Source organism: Argiope bruennichi, chromosome 6 (assembly GCF_947563725.1).
Source record: "Argiope bruennichi chromosome 6, qqArgBrue1.1, whole genome shotgun sequence".
Classification (NCBI taxonomy): Eukaryota; Metazoa; Arthropoda; class Arachnida; order Araneae; family Araneidae; genus Argiope; species Argiope bruennichi.
Genome location: NC_079156.1, coordinates 96628268 through 96655973, shown reverse-complemented (window position 1 = coordinate 96655973; position 27706 = coordinate 96628268). Strand labels below are relative to the sequence as shown.

Below are 27706 nucleotides of genomic sequence, written 5' to 3'. Positions count from 1 at the left end.
TCCAGGCAATTTCATAGATACACACGCACGCACGCACGCACGCACGCACACACGCACACACACACACACACACACATTATTTTTACTTGGCTTCTCTCAATAGTTTTTTTAAGAGTCAATAAATTTTAAATAAAGGAAATTTTTTTTTATACATAAAACAAATATAATTAAAGCGTTCAAATAAATAATATTACATTAATGAAAATTTTTATTCTCAAATTTGCAAAATTCATGCAAATCAGATCTATGATTTATAATGAAACAGTATATGAAATAAATTTTAAATTATTTTTCAAATAATTAGATTTTAAAAATGTATTAAAAGAACTTCTTATTTTTGATACAATCTTCCTTCGTCGATTTTTATTGTTCTAACATTATGAAATATATCTTCTTGTCAATATAGTGATCAAATCAGAAATGAATATTAAGGCAGCACATTTTCATTATTTAGTCACGATCTTCATAGTACGGATTTCTGCATCATCGGCTATTCCACCTTTGGTGTTGAAAGGAATCGTCAAAAATCCTCTTTCATTCATCCTTTTCTTCAGGTACGCTTAAAAGTAACTTCTGTGCAAACGAAGTAAATTTCCCTTGAAAGATGGAAAAGAAATATATTAGAAAACAAAAATTCAAAAGAATATGCTGAGTGGTTAAAATTTAAAATACAAATTGTTCCGAGTTATAAAAGGCATAAAGAAACGATTTGAATCATATATGATGGATGATTCAGATCACTGTAAACGATTGTTTGTTTCTTATGGCACTTGCCACTGACAAGCCCGCTGTTACGAAGACAGCGATTTAAGCCTGAGGGGGACGTCTCTTATTTTTTATAGCAGCGCCAACTAGGGCCAAGAGTACGACTTTGCCACTCACGCATCATTCATTCGCTTGCACAACCCCTTTTTACAGGAGGGCACATACACACATCTCACAGATAGAACAACCATGCCCAAACCGGGACTCGAACCCGGGACGCCCAGATCACGGGGAAAACGCGCTACCCCTATGCCAGGACGCCGACACTGTAAACGATAATGTAGATATGAAGTCATTAATAATTGAAGATTTATATTCGGTAATATTTTGTTATAACTATTTAAGACCTTATCTTTCACGTTTATGGAGGCTTTCCTAGCAGCAGCTTGTGGATTGGCGAAAAATTAATTTATATTTCACACATTTCCTATAGTGATGGATATTTTGGCAATGGACTTGGCATCTTAATCTTATATATTGTCGGAATTTTAAATATCAAAAACTGAAATACATTATCATACTTTGGACACGCCCTCTAGCTCATCCAGATGACGTTTCCTGAGATATTTTCCTATGCGATTGTTTCTATTTTTATATTTCATATTCCTAACAATTTGTTTTTTGAATTTTAAATCACCTTGTAGATGAGTTTGTGTATCTCCATGGATTCTCTGACACAAAAGAGAGAAAAAAAAAGTAAAATTTTAGAATGAAATAATATCGTTATGATAAATTCTTACTATATTTGATATTAAAATTATTTTTTATTTGCAATGCATGATAGAAATGTTTCTATTTTAAATAGCAAATGTTTTATAAAATATTTGTTCATGGTGTGAGAAAGTATATAAAAAAAAAAAAGACAAAATATGAACTGACTGGTCTTTGTAGATAAATTACATTTACCTCAAAATACACTTTGTTAATAAAAAATAGATAAAAATAATAAAAAAACTAGATTCAAACCAATAGTGCTAACCATTGCAGCATGATATTGTTTTATGCTTGATCTATCTGTTCTTATATCTTTTTTAAAAATTAAATTTTAGAAGATGTTACGTATACCAAAAGAATTTATTCAATGTATACGCAAAATGCATGATAATAAATGCAGTTTCTAAAATAATAATAAAAAAATTTGTTATAAAATATACTAATGTCATTAATGTTCTTGTAATTTGTTCCGTTCATTTATATTAACGTCATGTTGTAAAGCAGCACTAGGGCTATTTTGGAATGGACCTCGTAATTTTGAACTGCGGTCAAATGACGAGGTCAGCACCTGAGCTGGAGTTCTTTCTTCTAACTTCTATGGCCCTCTCGCTGGTGTGGCGTGGTGTGGAGAGGGGGGGTGCCAGCTCAGGTGTCGTCCTCGTCATCTGACCGTGGTTCAAAACTACGAGGTCCGTCCCAAAATAGCCCTTGTGTTGCTTTAAAACGGGACGTTAATAATAATAATAATAATAATAAAAACTAAATTAACCTAACTTCTACGCCACACCAACGAAAGAGCGTTTGGCTCCGAATGATTTAACGTGCAGAAGGCCCGTTTACAAAACGGTTCTTCGGTGGAATAGGGTCTTAAACTTATAACCCTGAGATCCAGAAGCAGATATTTTACCCCCCCCCCCCCACTGCGGCCTCAGTGGTTTTGTAAAATGTACTGTTTACTTAATAGCAACAATAGTATTGCCAACTGATCTGATGGCTTCAACTTTTCAAAACAACTGACATCACATATTAGTTTTTCATTATTTGAAAAAACCGAAAAGAAACGGGACTTCTTACTTGAAATTTTGTTGTAAAAATTTGGTTTATTTTTCCAGAAGACAGCAACCATGTAAATCGGTATTCCGGTTGATACCACAGCTATGCCCATCAAGGGTTCCCAGCGGCCCGCAAAAAGTGCGAAGGTCAATAAAAATGCAAAGATCAGAAGATATGCTATAGGAAAGAAAAGGCTAACCTGTACGAAGTAAAATCAGATTAATAACGATAGTAATTTTGATGACATATGAGAATTATTTGAGAATTCACTACAATTATTGTTGCAAATTCTGTAAATTAGAAGGATTTTAGCGCCTTGGAGAGAAATTTGGCGCTTAAGTGACAGATTTGGCCATGGAGTTATGACGCTGCAAAATTTCTTTACTTTTTACTTTTTCGTATACGTCGTATAGAGAAAGTACAGTAATCGTCAAAAATTTCAAATTAGAGATTTTGGTAAATCCCCGCATTTTAGATTTTTCGTCAAAATTTTCGCCTGTCTGTCTCTGAAAAATGTTTTCAGCTAGACGGATGAAATTTGGTAGACGGTCTTTACATCAAATTTGCAGATTTCTGTCAAATTTTGAGCAACATCCACTGGGAATTTGGTACACAGATTTAGCATCTGTAGTGTAGACCCCTGTCAAATTTTGTGCCAAGACCAACAGTGGGTTGACTGTCTGTCGGTGTGTACTTTCAGAAACATATAAATGCGGTAATTACAAAAGCACAATAATTGAAATATATTAAATGCGGTATGGGACAACAAATGTAGGTTTGTGTCAAATTTTTATTTCAATCGGTTGGGGAAAACGCGTTTAACCCTTTCTAGGGTCGTGGGAAGTATGCTTCCCACCAAATTTATCAATCTTTGTATGAAATTATGTATGTTGGCATAAGTTCTGACAATTTTTTTTACAAAGACAGAAACTTAGATGCTTCAGTTCTTTATCTTACACAAAATGATGTGTCTTGATTTCTTACTTAATTATTAATTAACCAAATTAATTAATGAATCAAATTAAATTTATCTAATAAGTTAAATGAATCCCTTTTCTTATTCTAATTTCAAGCCTAAAAATATTTTAACATAATATGACTAGAAAAAAAATGGCTCTTTAAAGGGTTAAAATACAAATTCGATTTTCAATTGCTATTAATCGCCAAGGATACCACGACATATTCAATAAAAATGCTGAACTCATGACAAAAGGTCATATTTCGTAATTATAGGCCGTCAATACCATGCAAGATGTTTTTAGGATACAAACACCTTTATTAGAGAATATGCGAAAAAACTTTGGAAAAAAAACCCCACTCCTGCTTTTTTTTGTTGTTTTTTTTTTAAAATTTGCAATCTTTTAAGAGTATATATTCGCCAAGTTGAAATCGTCGTTAGAGGAGTACCTGTTGTGTTCTGTTGCTGATGATTAAGCGTGGTACGCTGTTACCGGTATTTTTGATGGCGACGAAACAGCTGAAGCCGAGAATCTAATTTGCTGTGTAGCTTCTTCACGTGCTCACGATGGAACTAGTGCGATGCTGTTGTTGTTTAATGAAAGTAAGAGTTATTTTTGATTTATTAACTTTAAATATTTGTAAGTAACTCCTGTAAATAAATTTCTGTTTGTGCCTTCTTAATTAAAGTCCATTTAAACCACGAATCCATTCGAATCGTAACATTATATTCGATTTACTGGCTATTAACAGATACGTTAAATATTCTTCATTTTCATGCATGAATCATTAGGCATCAAGTAATGAATAAGAATGGGATGAAAGATAGAGAAGTTGTTAATATTTTACTTAGTACGAAAATAATGTGATTCAAAATGGCGAGAAAAAATAATTATAAAAAATTTATCTGATTGGACGCAAGTTAAGCAAAACAAAGAACTCATCACTGATTTTACTTATATTGTATCACCCCTCTGTAAGTAAAAATATTTAAAAGTTTTATAGTTTAGTCGCATTATACTTTGATATAAGGAAAAGAATACGCAGAAGCAGTTTTAATGGTATAAGTTGTTATTCAAAATAAGCCTCAAAGTTTTTATCCGTAAATGGCAACGGAAGGAGGGGTTAGAAGTTGTAATACCGATATTGCGCGTTTAAGTACAAACGCTATTAACCTGAGAGGAAAAATATAAATTTAAAAGCTGTAAATGCTATAACGATCTATAAAATGAGTTGTCGAACGTTAAAACAGCTTAATTTGGTCAAAAGAAATTCTCTTGGCGCAAAACACCCAAGAATATTGTTATGATATCTTTACGATCTAGTCCAGCATTCAGAATATCGAAAAACATTGTAAAACTGACACACACTATCTTATGCTAATTACGATAAGAATGAGACTTTTTTTAAAAAATATAAATATGTCAAAATTATTTTACCAAGTGCAACTAATCGTAGAGGAGGACTGTATGAAAAAGTTAGGCCTTGTAATTTTTCAGCAGTGCATTTATTAACTTAAAAGTTATGAAAAATAATTGTTTACTTAAAGCCACTTTTCAACTGTAAATCTAACGGTTTAAAAATTAGCAGTAACAACACAATTAGAGTGGACATCCTACATACATATATTCCTCCTCATATTTCCTGCATTTGATGACGATGTATTTTGTACCTCTATTAGTTTGTAATAATCATTAAAAGATTTCCAATGCTTATAAAAATAAGCTAAATACGAGGGTCAGCCAAAAAGTTAGTTGCATTGCTTAAGAAAACAAAATAGGATTGAAATTCTACAATAACTATATTTGCATCTTGAAGCTCCATTCAAAATTTACTTTTTTTCACAATTTTCTTTGTTATTTGTCATGGCATGGTACAAGTATTTCAATGCCTTCTGCAAAGAAAACCCGTCAAATGCCCGATAACCATTCTTAGGTTGCAGCTTTCAACTCGTCATCTGAGTGGTATCATCGCTTTGAAAGTTCTTCTTTCATAGGACCAAAAACATGGAAGTCACAAGGTGAAAGGTCTGGTCTATAAGGAGGCTGATTCCACACATCCCACCTAAACTTTTTCAGAAATCCGCATGTTTGTTCTGCTGCATATGGTATTGCATTGTCAAAAAGAAGTAGAATGCTTTTCGGCACTTCATCTAGCTTTCGATTTTTAAGTGACTGTCGTAATCACTTTAGTGTTTCACAATGTGAAGATTGTGGCATTCTTGGGCATGAACTCTGTATGCACCAAACATTCTATGTCAAAAAACAGCGTCATCATCATTTTTTCAGCAGATGGAACACTTCGATATTTTTTTCGAGTCGGGGAAGTTGAATGATACCATTCGAGGAAACTGCCTTTAATTTTAGGCGAGAATATGTGAATCCAAGTCTCATTTCTGGTCCCAGGTTTGTCCAAAAACTCGTTTACTTCCTTTTGGTAATATTACAGATATTTAAACGCACATTCAAACACTTCCTTTTATGTTCATCCGTCAATAGATTAGGCACCCCTCGAGCATAAACTTCATGAAATTCAAGCAATCAGTAATAATTTTATGGACATTTCCATGAGAAATTTCGAGATTGCATCTATTTTTATAAGTTTGTGTGCCAGAATGCCTTCATTCACGCGTGCAGCGATTTCAGAATTTGTCGCAGTTGATGGTCTTCCTTCGCGATCAACGTCATCAATATCTGTACGTCCATTCACAAACATGTTGCACTTATCTTGACGTGACATTTCATTTTCACCATACATTTCATGCAATTGCCGATAAATTTCACTGCAGTTGCATCTTTTCGCCTACAAAAAATGAATCACTGCATGCATTTTCAATTTGGATGCTACCTGCAGCTGTCGAAAAATGTTCATGACTGATTATCAGAAAAATTGAAATTGACCAATGAAAGCCTCTACGTCACAAGATAAAAATAAATATCTGAAGTGTTGCCACACAATTTAATCAAAATAGCCTTTGATTGAAAATTTTTACTAAGTAGTACAACTAACTTTCTGACTGACCTACGTAAATAGCATAAAAAATATTGCCAATTACCCTTTTAGGTATTTTATTTTTGACAGATAAATTGCTCATAAAATAATTCCGAGAGAATTTAATATGATAAAGAAAAAATTTGATTTTGAATGCTTTTATACCTTGATGGGTCTTTCGAGGTGTGGTTCCTTGTATCTCAGCCAAAGAAAACCTACAACAGTTAGAAAATCGAATATGGCGCTTACGAATTGCCCATAATTGACAAGAAACAATATTTCAGTTGAGGACAAATATGTCAAGGTCAGTAGTAGCTGAAAAAGAAAACAATATAATTAATAAGATCAAATAAAGTCTTTTTTTTTCTTTAAATCGTGTGAAGACATGATGTCTTTTTGGATTGAAGTTTTTGAAACAACAAAATGCAAGGGCAGAAATTTGCTTTTAGGATATTAGAAAATGATATTGTCACATTTAGTGATTTATCTTACAAAAATGTTACAACTTGGTGCGAATGTCCGCTATGTACCTGTCTGGCCAATAAAGCATGGTTGTAAGAAGTTATCATTCGAAGAAGCATAAAGAGGAAAACGAGAATCAACAGGAAACAACGAGGAGAGGTATCGAAAGGTGCATATATATATATATATATATATATATATATATATATATATATATATATATATATATATATATATATATATATATATATATATATATATATATATATATATATATATATATATATATATATATATATATATATATATATATATATATATATATATATAATATAATATAATAAAAATAATATATATATTTTTAAACTTTCATTTTAAATTGTTTTAGCTTTAATTTTTAATTTTTTTATCTTAAAAGTTCTGAAACTCGACCAATTTGAGATGAAAACGATTTTGACGATTGCGTGATCTGATAATCATGTAATTGTTTCAAACCGGTTTAAACTGGTTAATGATTTAAGTTAATTAAGACAAACAATGACTTAAAAGTAATAAGTTTCTCACAGTAAAACCTGAAATTTGCGATAACTGATTTTTTTTTTCACTTTCTTGTATACTTGGTATAGAGAAAGTATAATAAGAAATTCGAAATCAAGATTTTGACGTCTTTGAATTCGAAAAACACATTTTTGGAAAGTGTCTGTTTGTCTGTGACAAAGATAACTCAAAAACTCTTTGAGCTGGAAGAATGAAATTTTGTACACAATCTTTACACAAAATTTGCAAATTTCTATCAAATTTTTCAGTAAAATCTTTTCAGAGTTATCATGTTAGAAGTAAAATCTAACATGATAATTACAAAATGTGGATAGATATAATTCGGTACACAGATTTCACATCTATACGGTAGACACTTGTCAAATTTTGAGCCAAATCCAACCAATTTATTGACTGTCTGTCGTTCTGTACATTCAGAAATAAGTAAACGCGATAATTGAAAAACGTAATGACTTAAATATATTTTTGGTGTGATATTTTGTGACTACAAGTGCAGTTTTATGTCAAATTTTTGTTTCAATCGATCGAGAGAAACGCATCTAAAGCACAATTTCGAATTTTTGGATACTATTGTTGTTGTTGTTGTTGCTAATCTCCCTGGTCTGACGTAGTCAGACCAAATCCAAAAATCCGTTGACAAGAAGAAAGTCAAAAACGAGGAAGGGAGAAGAATAAATTTCTCCCCAATGAAATCCTAGACAGTCCAGAATATGTTCAGCAGAGGCCTGATGCTGGCAGCATTTCGGACAAAGAGGGTAAAACTTTTCACCCTGAGAAAAGAAAAGACATTTAATGTGGCCACTGGCAAGGCGCGACAGGCAAGTGTTGGTTTTTCTATCACAAGGAAGATTTAAGGACTGCCCCGGCTTATTGGCTCAATACCAATCATGAGTAGGGGGAACCATCCAATTCTTCTTATTTAGGAATTTCGCCTGAGAGAATAGTTCTAAGTGGGTGAGCTCAGCAGAAGAGGAAGTCGCTAGGCTGCTTCCTTTCTTTGCAAGCCTGTCTGCTATTTCGTTACCAAGTAGATCCACATGAGATGGGATCCACTGGAAATGAATATCATGTTGAAGTGAAATCAGCTTCAACTTCTGAAGAATAGACAAACTTGCTTTATCTCCAACATAGGTCCAATTGTTAAGGTGTTCCATTGAGCTGCGGCTATCAGTAAGAATCCAAAGGTTCTTATAATTATTTTCGTGTAAAATTTTCTTAAGTCCCTCATCGATTGCTAAAAGTTAGCTTCTAAAAACGGAACAGAAGTCTGGATTTCGCTGACATAGAGAAAAACTAGACTGAGGAGTTACAATATAGATGCCACTACCTGCAGAATTGTCGATTTTGCTGCCGTCAGTATACAATTTAATGTCACATTTAGGGATTTTATTAATGACTTCCAAGGCCAATTGTTTGAGGTATTCTGACGCATTTTCCTTTTTATTAATGGGAACAGGGAGGTTGAAATGAAAGTGAACCCTGGTAAGTTCTAATACTATTAGTGCATGCCAACGATTAATTGTTAAATAATTCGCCAAATATAACAGGATATATTCAGTAGAAATCCCAAATTCACGCCAAATGTTAATATTTTGTTACTACTGTACGCCAATACCATGTAAGGTGAGTATGCGAGAAAGTTTTGGGAAGACTACTTCAACTGGTTTTGCATTTTAATACTTTGTGAAAACGTAGCTTTTACAAATGTTCTAAAGTGAAAAAAAAATAATCTAAAAGTCAAAGCAAGATTATCTCTAAATTTTGCCTGAAATCAAAGTCAATCAAACAAACGATGGTAACAAAATAATAGCGACAGATTTGAGGAATGCTAAATCTAGTTAAATCAAAATTCAGCTTGTGGCGAATGTTAAGTCTGCGATTTCCGAGAGTTCTGAAAAAAAAAAAAAATGAATTTGTAGATTTCATCATTGATGTCGATGCTTAATTTATCGAAACATTGCGATTTTATTGATTTGTTAAATGTAAACATGGAATAGTATCGAATGGCATGGCATTATTAACTTCCTTAAAGAAGATGGAACATCTAAATATCTAACTCAAATATCGGAATAATTAAGGCAATTCTATTTATGACGAATAAAAATCTTAGGTATGTATTTTTGAGATGGTCAAAATCAGAGTTAATTGTAAAATTATTGTGACAATACTGTGGGTGTACAGATGTTTACTTACTGAAAATTAATCTTTACTTATAAATGATTTTTTATTGCAACAAATAATCGATTAAACAGTAATAGTAATAATTTATCCGATTTTTTTATAGCTTTTACTTGATGTCTCATCTTCTTGATCCTGACCGATCAAATTAGAGAATAGTGTAACAAAACAATTCTTTTATTTACAGCCTTATATATTTACAAAAAGAAAAAAAACACCCTAAACTTATTCTCATCTAGTTTAATATTATTTACAAACAAATAACAGTTCAATCACTAAGTAGTTCCTCGACCAAATCGGAGAAAAAGTCTCCAAAAAAACCACTAACAGGTTGTTAGCTCTAAACGGCTACTCCAGATCCGCTCCAGAAATCCACCGATCTTTATCGGGTGGATCTTAGCATAGAATCCCGAATCACATGGAGCTTCTCAAAAATCAGGAACAACTTTTCCGCCCTCCGAATTCTAATTCGAAGCCTTTTCTCTGCTCTCCTCTGTGAAAAAAAAACAAAAAAAAAACAAAAAAAACAAAAAAAAAAAAACAGGAATTTTATTTTCACCAGATATCCGCCTCTGGTTTCTCATTGGTGAACTTGAGTTCCCTATCACCCAATAGCTGTTCAGCAATGTTTCTTCTATAATCACAATTTGACCGTGGGAGTGTCTGTTAAGGGTTTATCTTTGTGGCCGACTGTTTCTCAAGCACATGTTAATTATACCGGCTGAAGTGAGCTCGGGTTTGACACTTAATGATAACGTTTGCTAGTGACTTGGAAAGTCTCTAAAAAAGTTTGGAAAAAAGTTTTAACATCTGGATGCTTTGACGTTCTCCCTTGAAGACATAATGGATCTATTTGAAACTACGGGGCACATATCTGTGTTCCTACACCTGGATAGCAGCAAACGAACAGACACAATGACTTTCCTATTGGAAACGATCTTTATCTGGTGGCCCGTATGCACTTAACTATGTGTGGAGAAACGGGTGATGTTACATATGGCCAGAATGCCAATTACCATGTGAGGAAAGAAGGGAAACGTTGCACTATGCTAGAAATTTTCATATTTACTGTAACTGATTAAGCTTACCACGAATATGATACTTGGAACTGGGGTTAGATACTTGACATGAATCATTGCGAGAAGATTCGGTAAATGGCCTTCTCTAGCAGCTGCCATAAATAATCTGAAAAAAAAATAGTTAAGCTGATTGGTAAAGGAAGTAAAATTAATTAATGTATGAATAAATATTTCATATCTAAACTGCTTTAGTATCTGTAATTTTCAAAATTTTTCTTAAAAATGATAAAACGGTTTCATTGATGAATTTCATTAAAGTAGAACTTTTCCGATTTCCCTTCGCTTTTGCTGATAAGGGAAATGCTTTTCCTCTTTTTATAATATAGCTTTGGATAGAACCTGAAAGAAAAGTCAACGGGTATAAAATGCATAAAAAATTCCACATATAAAACACTGGATGATATAAATAAAATCAAGATGATTTAAAATATGGAAAATTCCTCATATAAAACACTGGATGATGGAAATAAAATCAAGACAAAATATAGAAAATTCCTCATATAAAACACTAGATGATAGAAATAAGATCAGAATGATTTAAAGCATGGGAAATTCCTCATGTAAAACACTAGATGATGGAAATAAGATCAGAATGATTTAAAGCATGGAAAATTCCTCATGTAAAACACTAGATGATGGAAATAAAATCAAGATGAGATGAAATATGGAAAATTCCTCATATAAAACACTAGATGATGGAAATAAAACCAAAATTCTTTACATTTTTTTTCCCGACCTGCCATTTTATACACCTATAAAAGTAAAGAAATATTTGAAGATAAAATAATCAACTGTTTATTTTAATGCACTGTAATATTCTTGAAAAAAAATGAAGCGAAATCAGTTGATATATCAACTTTATATATTATATAGTATCAGTTTATATAATCAACTTTTCTTGTGAATAATCAGATGCATTTCATACGGAGTTTCGTACTTTACAATAATTGAAAAGAGTAGAAAATAATTGTAGACCTTGAAAAACTGTGAAAGAATAGAAGGAAAATCTCCTTATTAATTTTAAAAATAATATCTGTTGTTGTGGTTTCTAATGGCACGTGTCATAGACAAGCCCACTGACTTTAGAAATCAGTGATTTTAAGCCAAGGGTGCGTCTCTTGTTTTTTCAGTAGCACCTTCTTGGGCCAAGAATACGACATGGCCACACACACGTCACAACCCTTTTTACGCAGCAGACTTCATTCATGCATTTCATTCACTCATCTACTAATCCCAATTTAGACCTGAATCAGATAACGATCACCCCTGATCCAGTACCTCCAGTGGTATTACTCTCGACATGGAGGACTTTGTGACCACGACAGATTTATACTTGCGCCAGTCACCACACACACGGAGTGCCTTCGGTCGGCGGGGCTCGAACTCGCAACCGAAGGGTCGTGAATCCAACGCCCTACCAACCAGGCTATCCCGGCCCTTGAAATAATATCTAGAAATAAGAATTAAAAAGATCATGAGCAATCAGACAGAAATTAAAACTTTTAAATAGAACTCAATTTATACGGAATTAAAAATCAGAAAAAATGTACGAACAGTCTATATGAATAGAGAAATATACAACAGCACAAATTTTTTATAAATATTTCTAATTTATATATGAAATATATAAAGAGGAAGTTTAGCATTTTTCGGATTAATCCTCCAAAATAGCTGCTTGTTTCAGATCTTCCTGAATCCGAGAAACACATTTTTGGAATTAAGTTGGTTTTTGAATGCTCTTATCTTGACGAATGAAATTTGTATGTGACCTTGACAACAAATTTGCAGATTTCTATCGAACTTTGAGTGAAACCTATTTGGGAGTATTCTGGCTGTCTGTCCAAGTAAGCATCGTAACAACGTTTGATGTATAAAATTTGGTACAATTTTATAAATCAAATTTTACACAAAATTTATTTACAATTACAATTTTATACATAAAATTTGCTTAGAATCTAAAGTCTAGATATAAAATAGAAAAAAAAAACCGTCCAAAATGTATAGTCTTTATGCATTTTTCTTTAATATACTAAGAAGCATAATACTTTAATGCGTAGAATCCTGGATATAAAAATCTGAGCATTTGTGTTTTTCACAGTCTTGCCCAAGATCCAGGATTTTATGCGAGAAGTTAGATAACACATTATTAGAAAGTGCGCGAAAAAATTTTGGAAAGCCCATTTCTGATAGTTAATTTGTTTTAATTCAAAAACTACTGTTTCTTCACGAACTTTCAGATTCAAATCATAAAATGAATACTTTCTCTTCTGTGTTTATGAACTCTTTCCAGTTCTATGAATTTTTCTGCCAAGAAGGCTTATTGAGAAAGAAAATATAAATCCTGAAAGATAACATAAAGATAGAGAACATAATGTTCTATTGTTGTATATTTTTAGAAAGAATCATGGAATTAACGTATCTAGGCACCTGCAATAAAATGCTAATATTGCTGATAATATTTTATCTTCACAGCAGCTGGACATAAAATCCAGGCAAATGTTTGAAAGAAAAGCTAAACTAATATTTGAATAACGTAAAACTACTTGTTTATTCATTTTTCAAGCACGTGAAGATTTAAAGTTGTTATTGACAACGTATTTAGTGTTCTAAAGACATGAGATATATATTTTCCGTATAATGTTTTGCTCTGAAAACTGTACGATAGTGAAAAAGAGCATGCATTAAAGCCTTTTTAAAGTTTATATAGTTAAATAAATGAAATAACAACAAATAAATTTGATTTGAGCCTCTATATCTGAACATCATAGAAGGATAATTTTGTATGTTTTATTTGCCTAACTTTAATTTACTTTTAACAATATAACATTGATAAAATGACACTATCTAATTTGACACCTTTTATGTGTTTGAACATAATTGCATTAATTAAAACAAAGAAAACCATTTCTGTAAGTTATGCTTAAAAATATCTTAAAATGTAATCATTTTACAGTTTTAAAATTTAAATTGTCAGAAAAAAATTGATAAGTTTTGTTTTGAATTTTTAATTGATAGGGAAAGGGTTTTCATGCAGTAATATGCTTCCAAGTTATAGAGGAAAGAAACTTTTAAAATATTTTTTAGCATTTAATTAAAGATCTAACTGATCTGTGAGCAAAAAAGTTTCTTAGAAATCTTCTACTATCTAAAAAGTCACTTACTACTTGTTCTTATGATTTTGGTGATTCTAGGTACAGCAGTCTGCATTGTAAAGCGGTTTTAATGATTTTTTTTCATCATGCATTTCGTATCATATATGCCATATGGCACTATTTACTGTGCAAGCCTATAAATATTATATATTTCCCATATGTCCCCTAATCCCAAATATCATGACTTTTTGTTGCAGCGACGGTGATTGTTACGATAAGGTTAATTACAAAGTCTACACACATTTCGTAAATCATGGTTTTGAGAGAGGGTCTCCTTGAGGAAAATATGCAGTATAGATAAATTGTGTTCGACCAATCAATCCACTTATATTTCCATTCAGCTAGCTCGCACTATTTTTCCATATTAGTTAAGCTTCTCTGCATTTCTTACATCTCCTGATAGTTTTAAAAATAAATTTAAAATAATCGCTTTATTATTGTCTAATTATAAAAATATGACGCAATGGAAACTAGCTTTAATGGTGACTGAAATAAAGAAAACAAGATCAGTTATTGTTTGTCTTTGACGCGTTGGCCTTCGACCTCACAGAGATGCATGCATTTGTCGAAAATATGCAGTCTAGATAAATTGTGTTCGACCAATCCGTCTAGCTAGCTCGCCCTATTCTTTTTTATGTCAGTTAAGCTTGCCTTCATTTCTTGCTTTTACTGATAGTTTTTAATATAAGTTAATTTAAAATAATTTTTTAGTTAATTTTATATAATTATAAAAATGGGATCTATGAGAGCTAGTTTTAAAGATGTCAGGAAACCTATGCAATGTCTGTTATGGCTTTGACGAGTTGGCCTTCAACGTCAGAGAGATGAAAGCATTTGCTGAAAAAGAACGTAAAAGGGGAGTGAAAGGAGCATGAACTGAGAAATAATAAGGTAATAAAAAAGACGTTTGTATTTTACGCGGCATATTTTTAAGAAGTACAGTACACTTCCGATTATCCGCGGAATTGGGTGGCGCGGCCGCCGCGGATAACAAAAATCGCGGATAATCCGAAAAAAGCTAAAAACGGGTATAGCAAAAGAGAAAACAGTCATTCCAACTTTGAAAAATCGTTTTATGTACATTAAAACGTAAAATAAACAGCAGGAAATGTTTAACTAACGCTTAATATTTTAGTATATCACTCAAAACTAACCTAAAATGCATTTTGTTAATGAAAATAGAAAAGTGTTTTGTACTTACGAGAGGCGTCAAGGATACACAGAAAAATTAATACATATGGACTATTTTAATACTATAATGTATTATGTAATTACAAAAGCATAACTGTAAAACTACACCTTTTTGAAGAAATCAGTCATTTGTGTTTGCTTCTTGCTTTGGAAGCATTTTTTCTTTGCTTGAAAGCAAAAACAAACACTTAGTGCGGCAGGCGCGGATAATCCGCTCCGCGGATAATCGGGAGTCTACTGTACATGAAAATGGCGATTTTACCATTGAGCCTTTTGGACGAATTTAGTATTATGAAAGAAACAAATACAGGAAGATATGGCAAATTTTGATTCAAATCTGTCTCTTAACTTATTAAAACAGGCCAATTCGCTATTATTAAAGTCAGCCAGCTTGTTAGAGCCAAATAAAAAAATATTTAGAATAAAAAAAATTAAGAAAAATATTATAGTAAAATTAAGAGTTTCATGACTTTTGTACCTACCTGCTACATCTGTATATTCTACAATTCATTGTTCCTAATGTTGAAAGAACCACAGACAGAGACATAACTGAAGAAAACAGCAATCCGAAAATCTTCTCACCGAAACTCTGAAAGTATATATATTTATTCTAGTACTAATTTTTTTCTACCACAAATTAATAATTGAACAGTTATTTAACGCTCACTTTCAGCACGAAATTTAATTTTGGAATCAACTGTATATCTTATAGAAGGAAAAATGACTTTTACATCACTGCATAGAATAAGAAACGCAGTTAATCGTTCAAAAACATGCATAGTTAAGTTTATTTCCTATCTCAAGTCAATTAATTTTTGAATTTCCATAGCTTCTGTTTCTTTTTTAAATGAATTGTCACTTAGAAAGCAACATTATTTTATTTATCTCAATTTATAGTTTAGAGAGGAAGGAAGGGAAAAAATGTTTCGCCATCATTATTGAATATTTCTTACTTTTTCCACATTTGGTATACAAAATCACATATTCATATCAAATACGAAAAGAAAAATCGGTAATATTCGTCATTGGTCTCGAAAAACATTTCTAAACTGAACTCTTCTGAAACTTTGGACAACTGAGATTGGTAATGTTGCCTGTTAAGCAACAAAATACAACTTCAAAAATTATAAAAATCAAAATTACTTCAAATATGACTTCATGACTTACAGTTTTAACATTCTGAGACAAAATATTATACAGATCTTTCAGTAATCCGGCAGATATCAGATCAGAACATTAGTAAATTCTATAAGAGCCGGATTGCCTAAATGCCAAATTATAGAGAGACCACTGTTCTCTTGAAGTCATTTTATCGATTTTTCTTCCACCACAGACAAGTTAAATAGCCATATTTTTTAAGATGCAGATTAAAATAATCGAGCTACAGGCCCCAAACCCGTCGGATAAAACATTTTTGTAAAGTAACTGGACATCAAAAGCATGGTTGCCATGATGCGATGCAAACGCATCATGACATCCATGCCTTTATACAGAGTGCGCAAAAAAATTCGACAAAGTTATTACATCATAGAATAGAAGTTAATTAATTTCTTTTTAATTTTTGTTCATTTCTTTTTGTCTGCCTCTTCAATTATAACATATTTTATATTGTATCTTGTAGTTTACATATTATTTTTTGCCTTTTTTACAATACCAAGCAAAATATTTGCTATTTTAGAATTGTTTAAGCAAGAAAAACAAGAGTAAGAAGTTGTTCGTTTGCTTAATGTGCCTCGGCAAACAGTATCTATAGTTTCAAACAGCTTGGCAATGATGGTCAAAGTCCAGGAAGTGAACGAAAACGTATGGTGAACACTTTCAATAGCCGCAAAGTTATCAAAAAGCGAGTTCAATGAAATTTGAAGGTTTCCATGAAAAAGATCGCTCTTGAACTGGGAATAAGGGACCGATCAGTGCAACGAATGGTAAAAACATAGCTTGGACTGAAGTTTTACAAGTTCCAAAAAGTGCAGCTTCTCACTGAAGAAGACAAACTCGTGCGGTTCCAAAGACGCCGAAAACCTTTGAAACGGACAGCAAGTCAGCGCTGAGAGAGATTCCTTTTCTCTAATGAGAAGCTCTTTACCATTCAAAAGCTCCTAAATCCTAGAACTATAGGATCTAATTTGTAGACGCTCTAAGCAGTTCAGCTATTGTTTAACATCGCAAAAATCCAAAGTCGGCCATGGTGTGGGGCGGAATTTGCGCAAGCTGCAAAACATCTCTGGTTTTTGTGTGAGGGCGTTAAAAAAAATCAAAAAGTGTACAAGTGAGACATTATAGAAGCTGTTGTATTTCCGTGGTCCAAAACGTTCTTCGGTAATGTAAAGTGGGAGTTTCAGCAAGACTTCGCTCCAGTTCACAAGGCTTAAAAGACAGAAGAGTGGTGCAAGGATCATTTTTCGGACACGATATCATCTGGAGAGTGGGCACAATACTCGCCGCATCTCAAATCCATGGTTACAGTGTATGATCCATTTTGGAATCTAGGGCCTGCTCTAAATGGCATAAAAGTTTGTACGTTCTAAAGCAATGGCTTCTGCGGGATTGGGATAGATTAAATGTAGAAGACTTGCGGCTCTTTGCTGAAAATTTCAATAAGCGTTTGCGCCTCTGCATCGCTACAAAAGACGGGCATTTTGAAATAAATTGATTTTTTTTATTAGTAAAAGTCTACTCTTATTATTATTTATGTTTTGTTAATTTATTTATTTTTAATCAAGTTATATTAAAATTTGTTTGTCCGGGTTTTTCTGCCGCACCCTGTATATACAAGTTGTTTTTTTCTTTTTGAGGTGCTGCAATATATCTATCTATCTGTTGTTTATATTATATATAATAGTCCTTTGGGTTTCTGTTCTGTCTACCATTACGATTCTTTCAAGACGGACGTCAGTCGTGGCACATCTGAAAGTTCCCATTATGAAATATCAAATGTATATATTTTTGTATAAATTTATGTCTTAATTAATTGTCATGTTTTATGAGTGTCGTCGCGTGTTTATAAAGATATTAAGAAGAGTAACTCGTATTTTTTGAAAATCATATATTGGCTTGTATTCACAGCTAAATTTTTAGGAACCGGCATCTCGCCAGCTTGATGAATATCAAATTTTTGCATCTAGAAATTATTTCTTTTTCAGCATAAGAAAAGTATGAGTTGTATAATTTTTTATTTTTATATTATTTTTTATCTTTATCTTATGTACAGTTGAATTTAGACATAGATAACATATTTTAACATTAAGCGTTGATACGGGAAAAATATTAATAACTTATATGTTTACGCCAAATCAGTAGTTTCGGATTCAAAATTTTCCATTTTTTTTTCTTTCCTTTTTCTAACAAATATTAGTTCATTTTGATGAGTTCAAATAGAATTAAAAAAAAAAAAATACCAATTTACCACTGCTACAGCTTTTGAAGTCAGTATTTCATTTGGAGTCAGGACGGCTAAATACGCTACATTGGCCAAGATGTAGATAATGGTAACGATAGTTAAGGAAATGTAAATGTTTCTGGGTAGATTTCTGTAAAAATGTAGAAATTCAGCAATATCTTAAAAATGTAGGCAACATTTTTAATTAATTATTTTTATCTAAAAAAATGGATTGTTACTTACATGGTAGGATTTTTCAATTCTTCTACAACATGATTGGTAAAACTCCTAAAAAAATCAAGAATGTTCTTTTTTATTTTTGAGATTATTTAAAATAATTTAAGGTTGAAAAGTCACAATGCGTATTTTAATTTTGAAATGAACCAGAGTGATTTTACAATGAATTATATACTAGATACACTCGTTCTTGGAATAGTGTAATTTGCTGCTTAACTTAGATGAAGGCCAGTTAAAGCTTTTTAAAGTTCTCAAATCAATGAAAATTTCGTCCTGTTCCTGTTCCTGTTCTCCTGAAAACTTTTAAAACCCAATATTTATTTAATCTTTATGTAAGTAATTTTAAATCGCAAACTTTTTCAAGCTGAAACAGCAAGAGGCTTAACTTTTTGAAACATTTGTTTTTGATATATCACGTATAAACATGAAATTTAAAAACTGCTAAATAAAATATTAAAAAAAATGACAAAATTTATCTTGACGGATTTTAATTAATATTTATTAATAGATACCAAAATTTGCTTAAAATCTTATATTTACGTATCGTAATAAAATAGCACTATGCGCAATACTATTTTAAACAAAATTTTTATTTAGATACTGTTCAGTATTAAACTTAAATGTTAGCAATAATTTGAAATGAACTTCAGCAATGATATAATTGTCAGTAATAAAGTCGAAATAAAAATGCCGTTTTGTTAAAACTGAAATCAAGTTATGCAGCATTAATAAATAGCTTCAGAGTATGCACTGCTTTTTTTAGCATGAAGAATATGATACATTTTACCATCCTGCAAAAGAGTAGAGTCCATGATAAAAACTTAATGCCATGAAACTTGGATTCTTTGTTGTTCCATGGAAAGCATCGTCTAGATTCTGAGTGTTGCCTATAAGAGTGAAAAAATGAACATATAATAATGCATTGTCTAGAAGAAAGGAAAAAAATGAGCATAGAAAAATGGTGAATTAAAATTAATCATAATTTTTATTTTATAGGTTATTTTAAAATTCAATAAGAAAACGGGACAGGAATCTATTTCACATTACTCGCCCACTTCCTCGCAGAGCAAAGGAGGCCAATTGTGCCAAGTCGTTGAAGCAGCAGTTAAAAAACTCAGTAAAACAAAAATAATAATAATAATAATAATAATTTAGCAATAAGTTTGATAGAACATTAGCAAAAAATTAATGATAAGCTTGGTAAAAAAAACCTAAAAACAACTTCGGTTACTTGTTTGAATTCTCACATAGGCAACAAACTCAATGTGTGAATTAAAGCAGATTTCATCAGAAAACTCAAAGAAAAGGTACAAAATACCAAAGTTCAGATATGATATATCTGAATGGCATAAGAATGTATAATGAGAATTGAAATTCGAATAAACATGCGGAATACATGAAAATTCATAACAAAGAATTGTGGGTGAAATCCTATATTTAGTGATATTTCACTTATGAACAGTACGTATAGATTTCTAATTTCACAACAACTGCTTTAATTTCTTAATATTTTTAAATATATCCGCTTCACCATGAAGCATACATATTGGCAAAAAAAAAAAAATCTCTTCCTACCAAAGTTTTTAACAATGTATTAAAAAAATATTAATGCATAAACTCAATGTTAATAAAAACAATGGAATTAGTTTCAATCTAAGCATTGCAATGAAAATGTAGTTGAAATTCATACAAATATTTTTTAAAATTAGGGAAAATATTTGCGGCAACTCTAGAGTTTGACGAATTTTTATGTTTTAGACCTCCGTGAGTTCGAAAAATACATTTTCAGAAAATATGTCTGTGACAAAGCTAACTCAAAAGTACTTTGAGCTAGATGGTTGAAATTTGGTATGCGGTCTTAACACCAAATTTGTAGATTTCTATCAAACTTGGGGCAAAATCAGTTTAGAGAAAGTTTGTCTGTCCGGCCGTTCGAATGTAAGTCAGCAAAATAGCTACAAAACAAAGAAAGCTAGGTAGACAAAATTCGATACACAGATTTTACATCTCTACTGTAAACACCTATTTACTTTTGAACCCATATCCAACAAGGGACCGACCGTCTGTTGTTATGAACATTTAGAAACATATAAAGGCCGGGATAGCCTGGTTGGTAGACTCATCCCTTGGGTTGCAAGCTCGAACCTCGCCGGCCGAAGACTCCTCGTGTGTGTGTGTGGTGGCTGGCGTACGTATAAATCTGTCGTGGTCACAGAGTCCCCTATGTCTAGAGTAATATCACTGGGGGTACTGGATCAGGGGTGATCGTTCTCTGATTTAGGCCTAAATTACGATCTTGTGGATGAGTGAATGAAATGCATGAATGAAGTCCGCCCCGTAAAAAAGGGTTGTGACGTGTATGTAGCTAAGTTGCACTCTTGGCCCAAAAGGCGCTACTGAAAAACAAGAAACGTACCCTTGGCTTAAAATCACTGACATGTAAAGTCAGTGGGCTTGTCTATGTGCCATTAGAAATAACAACACAGAAACATGTAAACGCGTTAACTCAAAGACACATTCCAAATTTGTAACTTCAAGTGTATTTTTGCGTCAAATTCTTGTTTCAGTCGATTTGAAAAACTGAGTCTAAAACACAAATTTGCTTTTTGGATACTATTAATCGCATGCCAAGAATTAATTGTCTAATATCTCGAAAAAAATGTCACGAACAGATTCAGTAAAGATACTAAAGTCATGCCAAAGTTAATATTTCGCAACTGTTGTACGCCATTGTTATGAAAGGCTTTCTATGGGATAACACCTTTATTAAAGTGTATGCAATATTGTTTTTGGGAGACCATACCAGCTAGTTTATTCTTGAACTGCAAATAACATTTTCCCTCAGGTAGGGCACCTGATATGATTAATGCCACTTGATCTATATTTGAATCTCACCAAGTCTTTAAATGTAGGTCTGAAAAAAAAATACCAAGCACATAAAATATTTCAACTGGCCTCGGTCTTAAGTAGTATTTGTATACAATGCTGCCTAAGGACGATGATAAAATGAGAACTGGTCTTTGGAATACTAAACTTGCAAATAAAATTTTATCCGTAGGTTCTATAATCTAATAACGCTATCCTTATTTTTAATTAAGCTGAAATTAAAGTCAGGATTATTTAGAATAAGTGCTCCTCTACTGCCAAAATGATTAATCAATCACTAGACTATTTCTCTGATATATTTGGAAGCTGAACTATAATATACGTCATAATTAAACGCACTCTATCGTAAAATATTCAACTAAAATATATACAAATGGATCTTTTTACGCTTTTTCTTACTTAATATACTAATGTTATATGTTTTTCCAACTCGTATTATGTCTGTGAGCATTACTTTAATTACCCAACATTTGTATTTTGTAAAAGGATAGATACTATTCGACACAAAATCAATTATTAATGTGTGCAATTCCAAAATTATAATGCATCCTTTTGTTTCTGAAATATCAACTAGTTTAAAAACAATAATGAGTTGAGTGGACGTATATATATCGATGAATCGAATTGCCAACAACAACAAAAAAAGATATGAGTACTTTTTTGGGGATTCCTATGTACGATGTCTAATTGATAGATTTTCCTCACATTTGCACTATGCTCTTTTTTTAATCTTTAACATTTGCTGAAAATTCCATACCTAGAGTTCCATATGTTCCAAATTTATTCTCTGACCTTTCAAAACTTTATAGTGTAGATTCTAAAAAGAGAGCTTTGATCAATTAAATTAAACTATACAACTACAATCTGCAGCTCATTACCACTATCTACAGTAGTTTCGAGTATTGGCACTTGTGTACTAATAGTAAGCTATTGATGAACTCTAGGCTTAAAAGCATATCCTTGGCGAATATTATCAGTAGATTAAGGTGTCATCTTTGGCGATTAATCGTTGGTCGCAATAAACGCAAGATTTTTCACGATTTTTTTTTAAGAAATAAATTTCTACATACAGTTAATAAAAAGACCCGCAAATATTACAATTTTTTTCACATTGCGATTGAACAATGTGATCTGGAGAACATGTCGCATGTTTTCAGGGTTTCCGGATAGCCTGGCTTCAGAATCTCAGTGTCTGGAATGAAGAGTCACAAGTTTGGTAATTAATTCTACCAAGTATTACCAACTGTACGGGGGGCGTTAAATCAGTTGGCACCGAAAATTCTCCATTGGTGTGATCAAGGATATTTGAAAAGTGGAAATTCCTCTTCATTAAATCACAAATCAAAATTGCGAGTTTCGTATACTAAGATAACCATCTAGTATTTCAAAATGGAACATTAATCTAAAACTTAAAGTGAAAACTTAGTAAACTTTTAATTATTTCATCTTTTGTTCACTAGAAGTTGATACAAACAGCACAGACATGATGTTTTTATAGTAAATATGGGGATTCCAGCTCTACTTGGCTTGGGATCTAGCACAATTTTTAAGTCAAGTACAGATAAATAAGAAATTTGACATTATCTATTGGTTAAAGAGACATTGGACCATCTAGACCACACCTAGAATAGGGAATAGAAGCTCTATCTGACTTAACCCTAACATGTGGTGACAGGTTACCTTTCTGGATAATTTTTAAGTGAAATTATCAACATTTGGGCTTCGATTTGAGGTAAAATAGGAAAACTCAAGGAGCTCATCATAGAGAAGCGAGCTATTCGCTACTGTAATATTTATTCTTTGACCAATTATTAGATAATTTTAACTAAGAGCATTATCAGAGAATCGGTTCCATATAATTCTTTCTCCGAATCATGTTCTTATACCTTATCTTGTACCAAACCTCTAATGGGCTTGTTGGGAACATAATGCTTAAAGAAATGCAATGTATGTTGCAAATAAATGAAATTTTACGGAATCTTTCTTGATGATTAAAGAGCTTAGTTTAGTTTAGTTATATTAACGTCCCGTTTTAAAGCAAAACTCGGGCTATTTTGGGACGGAACTCGTAATTTTGAACCACGGTCAAATGATGAGGACGACACCTGAGCTGGCATCCCCCTCTCCACACCACACCACACCACACTAGCGGGAGGACGTTTGGCATGACGGATTTAACGTGCAACAGACCCTCTCCTTAGGTGGAATCGGGTCTCGAACCTGAAACCCTACGGCTCACAAGCCGAGACCTTACCACCAGGCCATTGCGGCAATGATGATTAAAGAATATTTAAACATTTATTGGTTTGATTGCAAACGGTATATATCAGCAATGGCGGTTATGTTTACAGTTAAGATCTCGGAAGAAATAATTTAACCTTAAAAAAATATTTAGACATTTTCTTACCTGAACATAAATAATATATACCAGAAACGATGATTGCAGTTACAGTTAACATTTTGGCAGAAGTAAATATTCCTTGTACACGAGTAGCCCAGTGCACCTCGCGACAATTAACATATGTCAAAAGACCTGAAAAATTTAATTGATATGTCAAATTAAGGATTAATTGTTTCGTTAAAAATCTCCAGTAAATGATCCATATAATATTTATTCTTGAGAATTAACTTTTAATCCACAACAAGATCGAAATCTGTTTGGGTTTCTTTTGAGCTCGAAAATTAATCGACTAATCACTTTCAAATTTCGGATACATACTTTACGCAATATGTAGTCCCGAATTTTTTAAATTTCTACTACTAATAAAATTGAATGTATGTGTTCGCGTTCTACAGACCAGATTATTTGACCTTGAGCTATCAAACCTTGCACATATATATTTTGAAGGGTTAAAAGGCGCACCTCAGACTGATTTTATTTGAAATTTTAATTATAACGTAGATTAATTAAAATTTAAGTAATATTTTGATGATTTTACATTATAATCTTCGAAAATATTATAGCTCTAATTACTTTTACTAACTTTTGAAATTCAAATATTATCTTTCATTGGTATTTATTTTTTACATTATAATTTTTTCTTGTATTAAAGTAATTTTGAAAGAATATTTTAAGTGTTCTTTTCCACAATAAATTATACGGTAAAAAATTGACATTTTTGAAATGAAAACTCAATTCGTTTTCATTGTTACTACTAATATTTAACCGTGGTAGTTTCCCTATTGTATTGTTTACTGAGATATGAAGAATCGGTGTATTTTTTCTTGTTGAGTAATTTTCAATATCAGGCATGCTTTTAATAAAACTTTTGAAGGTTTTTTTTTTCATCAAGGTTAAATTTCAGAATGAAGCAACGATGATTTTTTTAAAAAAAGTGTACACATTTTGAAACCCTGCTGCTCTTTTCTGTGATTTAATTGGATGATGAAAACAGAAAATTAAGGAAGAACATAGCAACGGTGTAAGGTTTTTAATCCATTCTACTCACTATTTGGGTATACTTTATTTCCATTTACAAGCTTCATATGGCTATTCTAATGGGCAACAATGAGTGTTTGGAAATCGTTTTTTTAACTACTTCTTGACAAACATTTTTAGAAAACATCGATAAATGGCTGTAGTAGTATTAGAATTAGATTTAAGCTAAAATGGCTGTTGTATGAATAGTTCTATCGTTAAAAATACTATCAAAATATTTATTTTTTTGCATTGTAAAAAATATATTGGTAAAAAATGTCTTTTATTTTTATTGAAGAATTGCTATAATATGCTTTGTGTCATTGGAGTAATTTTTAATTCGTAATGTAGCCATTTGGTACATTTTAATTTTTTTCAAATTTATCGAATAAACAGTTTAAACCTTTTTTAAAATAATTCTCCTAAATTATATTCAGCTATTCAAAATACATATAGTGTTTTGGGTAAAAAAATAAATAAATAAAAAGCTATGCATTCTAGGATTAAATTAATATGAATTATATATCTATCAAAACTTGAACATTGAAAATATTTTGCTGACTAAACTGGTAAAAATAACCAACAAAAAAATGAATTAAGTGGAATCTTTAGAAACTATTAACCTAGCCAACCAATTGGTAGTCAGAGCGATTAGTTTTAAATAAAAAAATACCAAATTTATGAGTCTAAAACTAATTGAGTTATGAAACTTTCATTATCTCTATTTTAAGTAATTTCAGAGTATTTCAATGGGTTCTAAAGGAAAATTCACCAATAACTGCATAGCGTTTATTTAGGATGATAGTTGATTGGCCTAAGATACTTAAATTCAAACCTTCAGAACTCGTTCAAGTTAATCGAAGGATGGTGAAAGAACTTTTATTTTCATTTTTTAAAAGAAAATATAGTATTTAATTTAATATAATATTAAGAATATTTATTTTTAAGGATATTTAAGAGTTTTTTTTTTAATAATAAGGCAAGAATATTTTTAAAACATGACTAATAGGGCAATGATATTATGAACTCCTTACTATAAGCTAAATTGGAATAGGATTTGATAAATATTCACATTTTTAGCAGCCGCAAGAAATTAATTTTAATGCAACAATGAAATGCATTGTTGAAAGTAATGCAAAAGAAAATATTTCTAAAAACATTCGGGAAAGGAATTCAGGAAAATATAGTAAGCGAATTAAATTTATATCATTATAAAAGTAGTTTTTGTTAAAAATGTTTTTTGTATAGTAATATTTTTGGAAATTATCACGGATAAATGTTAAAATTTCGCTTAATTTTCAATTAATGAAATTTAAAAAAATCCCCTCGATAGGCACATTAAAATATATTTTGCACCTCTAAAATACATTTTCCAGATGTGATAGCTCTAAGTTTAAGTATTTGTACTTTAAAAACGAATACGAACATTTACTTAAGAACACGACAATTTATAGAATTTTAGAGCATACAACCCCCCCCCGCAAATACGCACATATACACACACTCAAGCGCACGCATGCACACGCGCCCACGCACACACATACACACGCACAAACACATCCATAAATACATACACGCACATACACACACACACACACACACACATATATATATATATATATATATACACACGCACATAAGCAAGCGCACGCAAGCACACGCGCCCACGCACACACATACACACGCACAAACACATCCATAAATACATACACGCACATACATACACACATATATATATACACACACGCACATAAGCAAGCACACGCGCCCACGCACACACACGCACAAACACATCCATAAATACTTACACGTACATACACACACATATATATACACACACGCACATAAGCAAGCCCACGTGCCCACGCACACACACACGCACGCATGCAAATACACACATATACACACACGCAAGCGCGCGCATGCACACGCGCCCACACACGCATACACACATCCATACATACATACACACACACGCACATAAGCAAGCTCACGCAAGCACACGCGCCCACGCACACACACACACACACACACACACATACAAACACATCCATACATACACGCACATATACACATATATATACACACACACGCTCATAAGCAAGCGCACGCACGCACACACACGCATATTAAATAATACTTACTTATTATTTCTCCTATATTAAATAATACTTACATATCGGCAGGGATGCTAGTATTGGTAAGACTCCATCAGGGACATCACAGTTTGGGAGAACCAATTCAAATATATAATTAGCGAATGTCAAGCATAATATTACATTGTAAACCGGCACAATTATTAGTATATATGCCCACAAATATAAAAATGCAGGTAATTCTCCAAAGCATATCAATAGGTAGCTATAATCAGAACCGGAAATTGGGATAGAGGTACCTAGTTCTATAAAGCACATCGCTCCTATCATCGAAATCAAACCACTTAAACTCCACACTACGAGTGACATTCCAGCTGATCCTGCATATTTCAACACTCCTTTCGGTGATATGAAAATTCCAGCTCCTATTATACTGCTCAGGGTCATCGACACGGAAGATGCAAGTCCCATCTTTTTTTGCACCCGAACATTTGCTGTATTTGAGCCCTGGAAATTTTGCATTTTTCCCTTTCGGACATTAAAAGTGTGGGGAAAAAGTCCAGAAGTGGCACTTGCAGTCATTACCAACA

At 32.2% G+C, this 27706-nt stretch overlaps 1 protein-coding gene across 1 annotated transcript; it reads right to left on the bottom strand.

Annotated features, from left to right (window-relative positions):
• Window positions 1-333: 333 nt before the first annotated feature.
• On the bottom strand, window positions 334-27706 carry LOC129971139 (large neutral amino acids transporter small subunit 2-like). The gene is made up of 10 exons (XM_056084635.1): window positions 27197-27706; window positions 24010-24135; window positions 19504-19603; window positions 18723-18767; window positions 18507-18630; window positions 15583-15689; window positions 10767-10863; window positions 6646-6795; window positions 2554-2731; window positions 334-596 (listed from the first exon to the last, which is right to left on the bottom strand). The coding sequence occupies exons 1-10, from the start codon at window positions 27696-27698 to the stop codon at window positions 535-537; spliced, it is 1491 nt and encodes a 496-aa protein (XP_055940610.1). The 5' UTR covers window positions 27699-27706; the 3' UTR covers window positions 334-534.

Excerpts from the sequence above, each read along its gene's own strand:
- LOC129971139 (XM_056084635.1), bottom strand. The coding sequence starts at position 27,698 with ATGACTGCAAGTGCCACTTCTGGACTTTTTCCCCACACTTTTAATGTC. Across the intron at positions 15,690-18,506 it reads CTTCAAAAGCTGTAGCAGTG|AGTTTCGGTGAGAAGATTTT; the intron begins GTAAATTGGTAT and ends ATATACTTTCAG. Across the intron at positions 10,864-15,582 it reads AGAATATACAGATGTAGCAG|ATTATTTATGGCAGCTGCTA; the intron begins GTAGGTACAAAA and ends TTTTTTTTTCAG.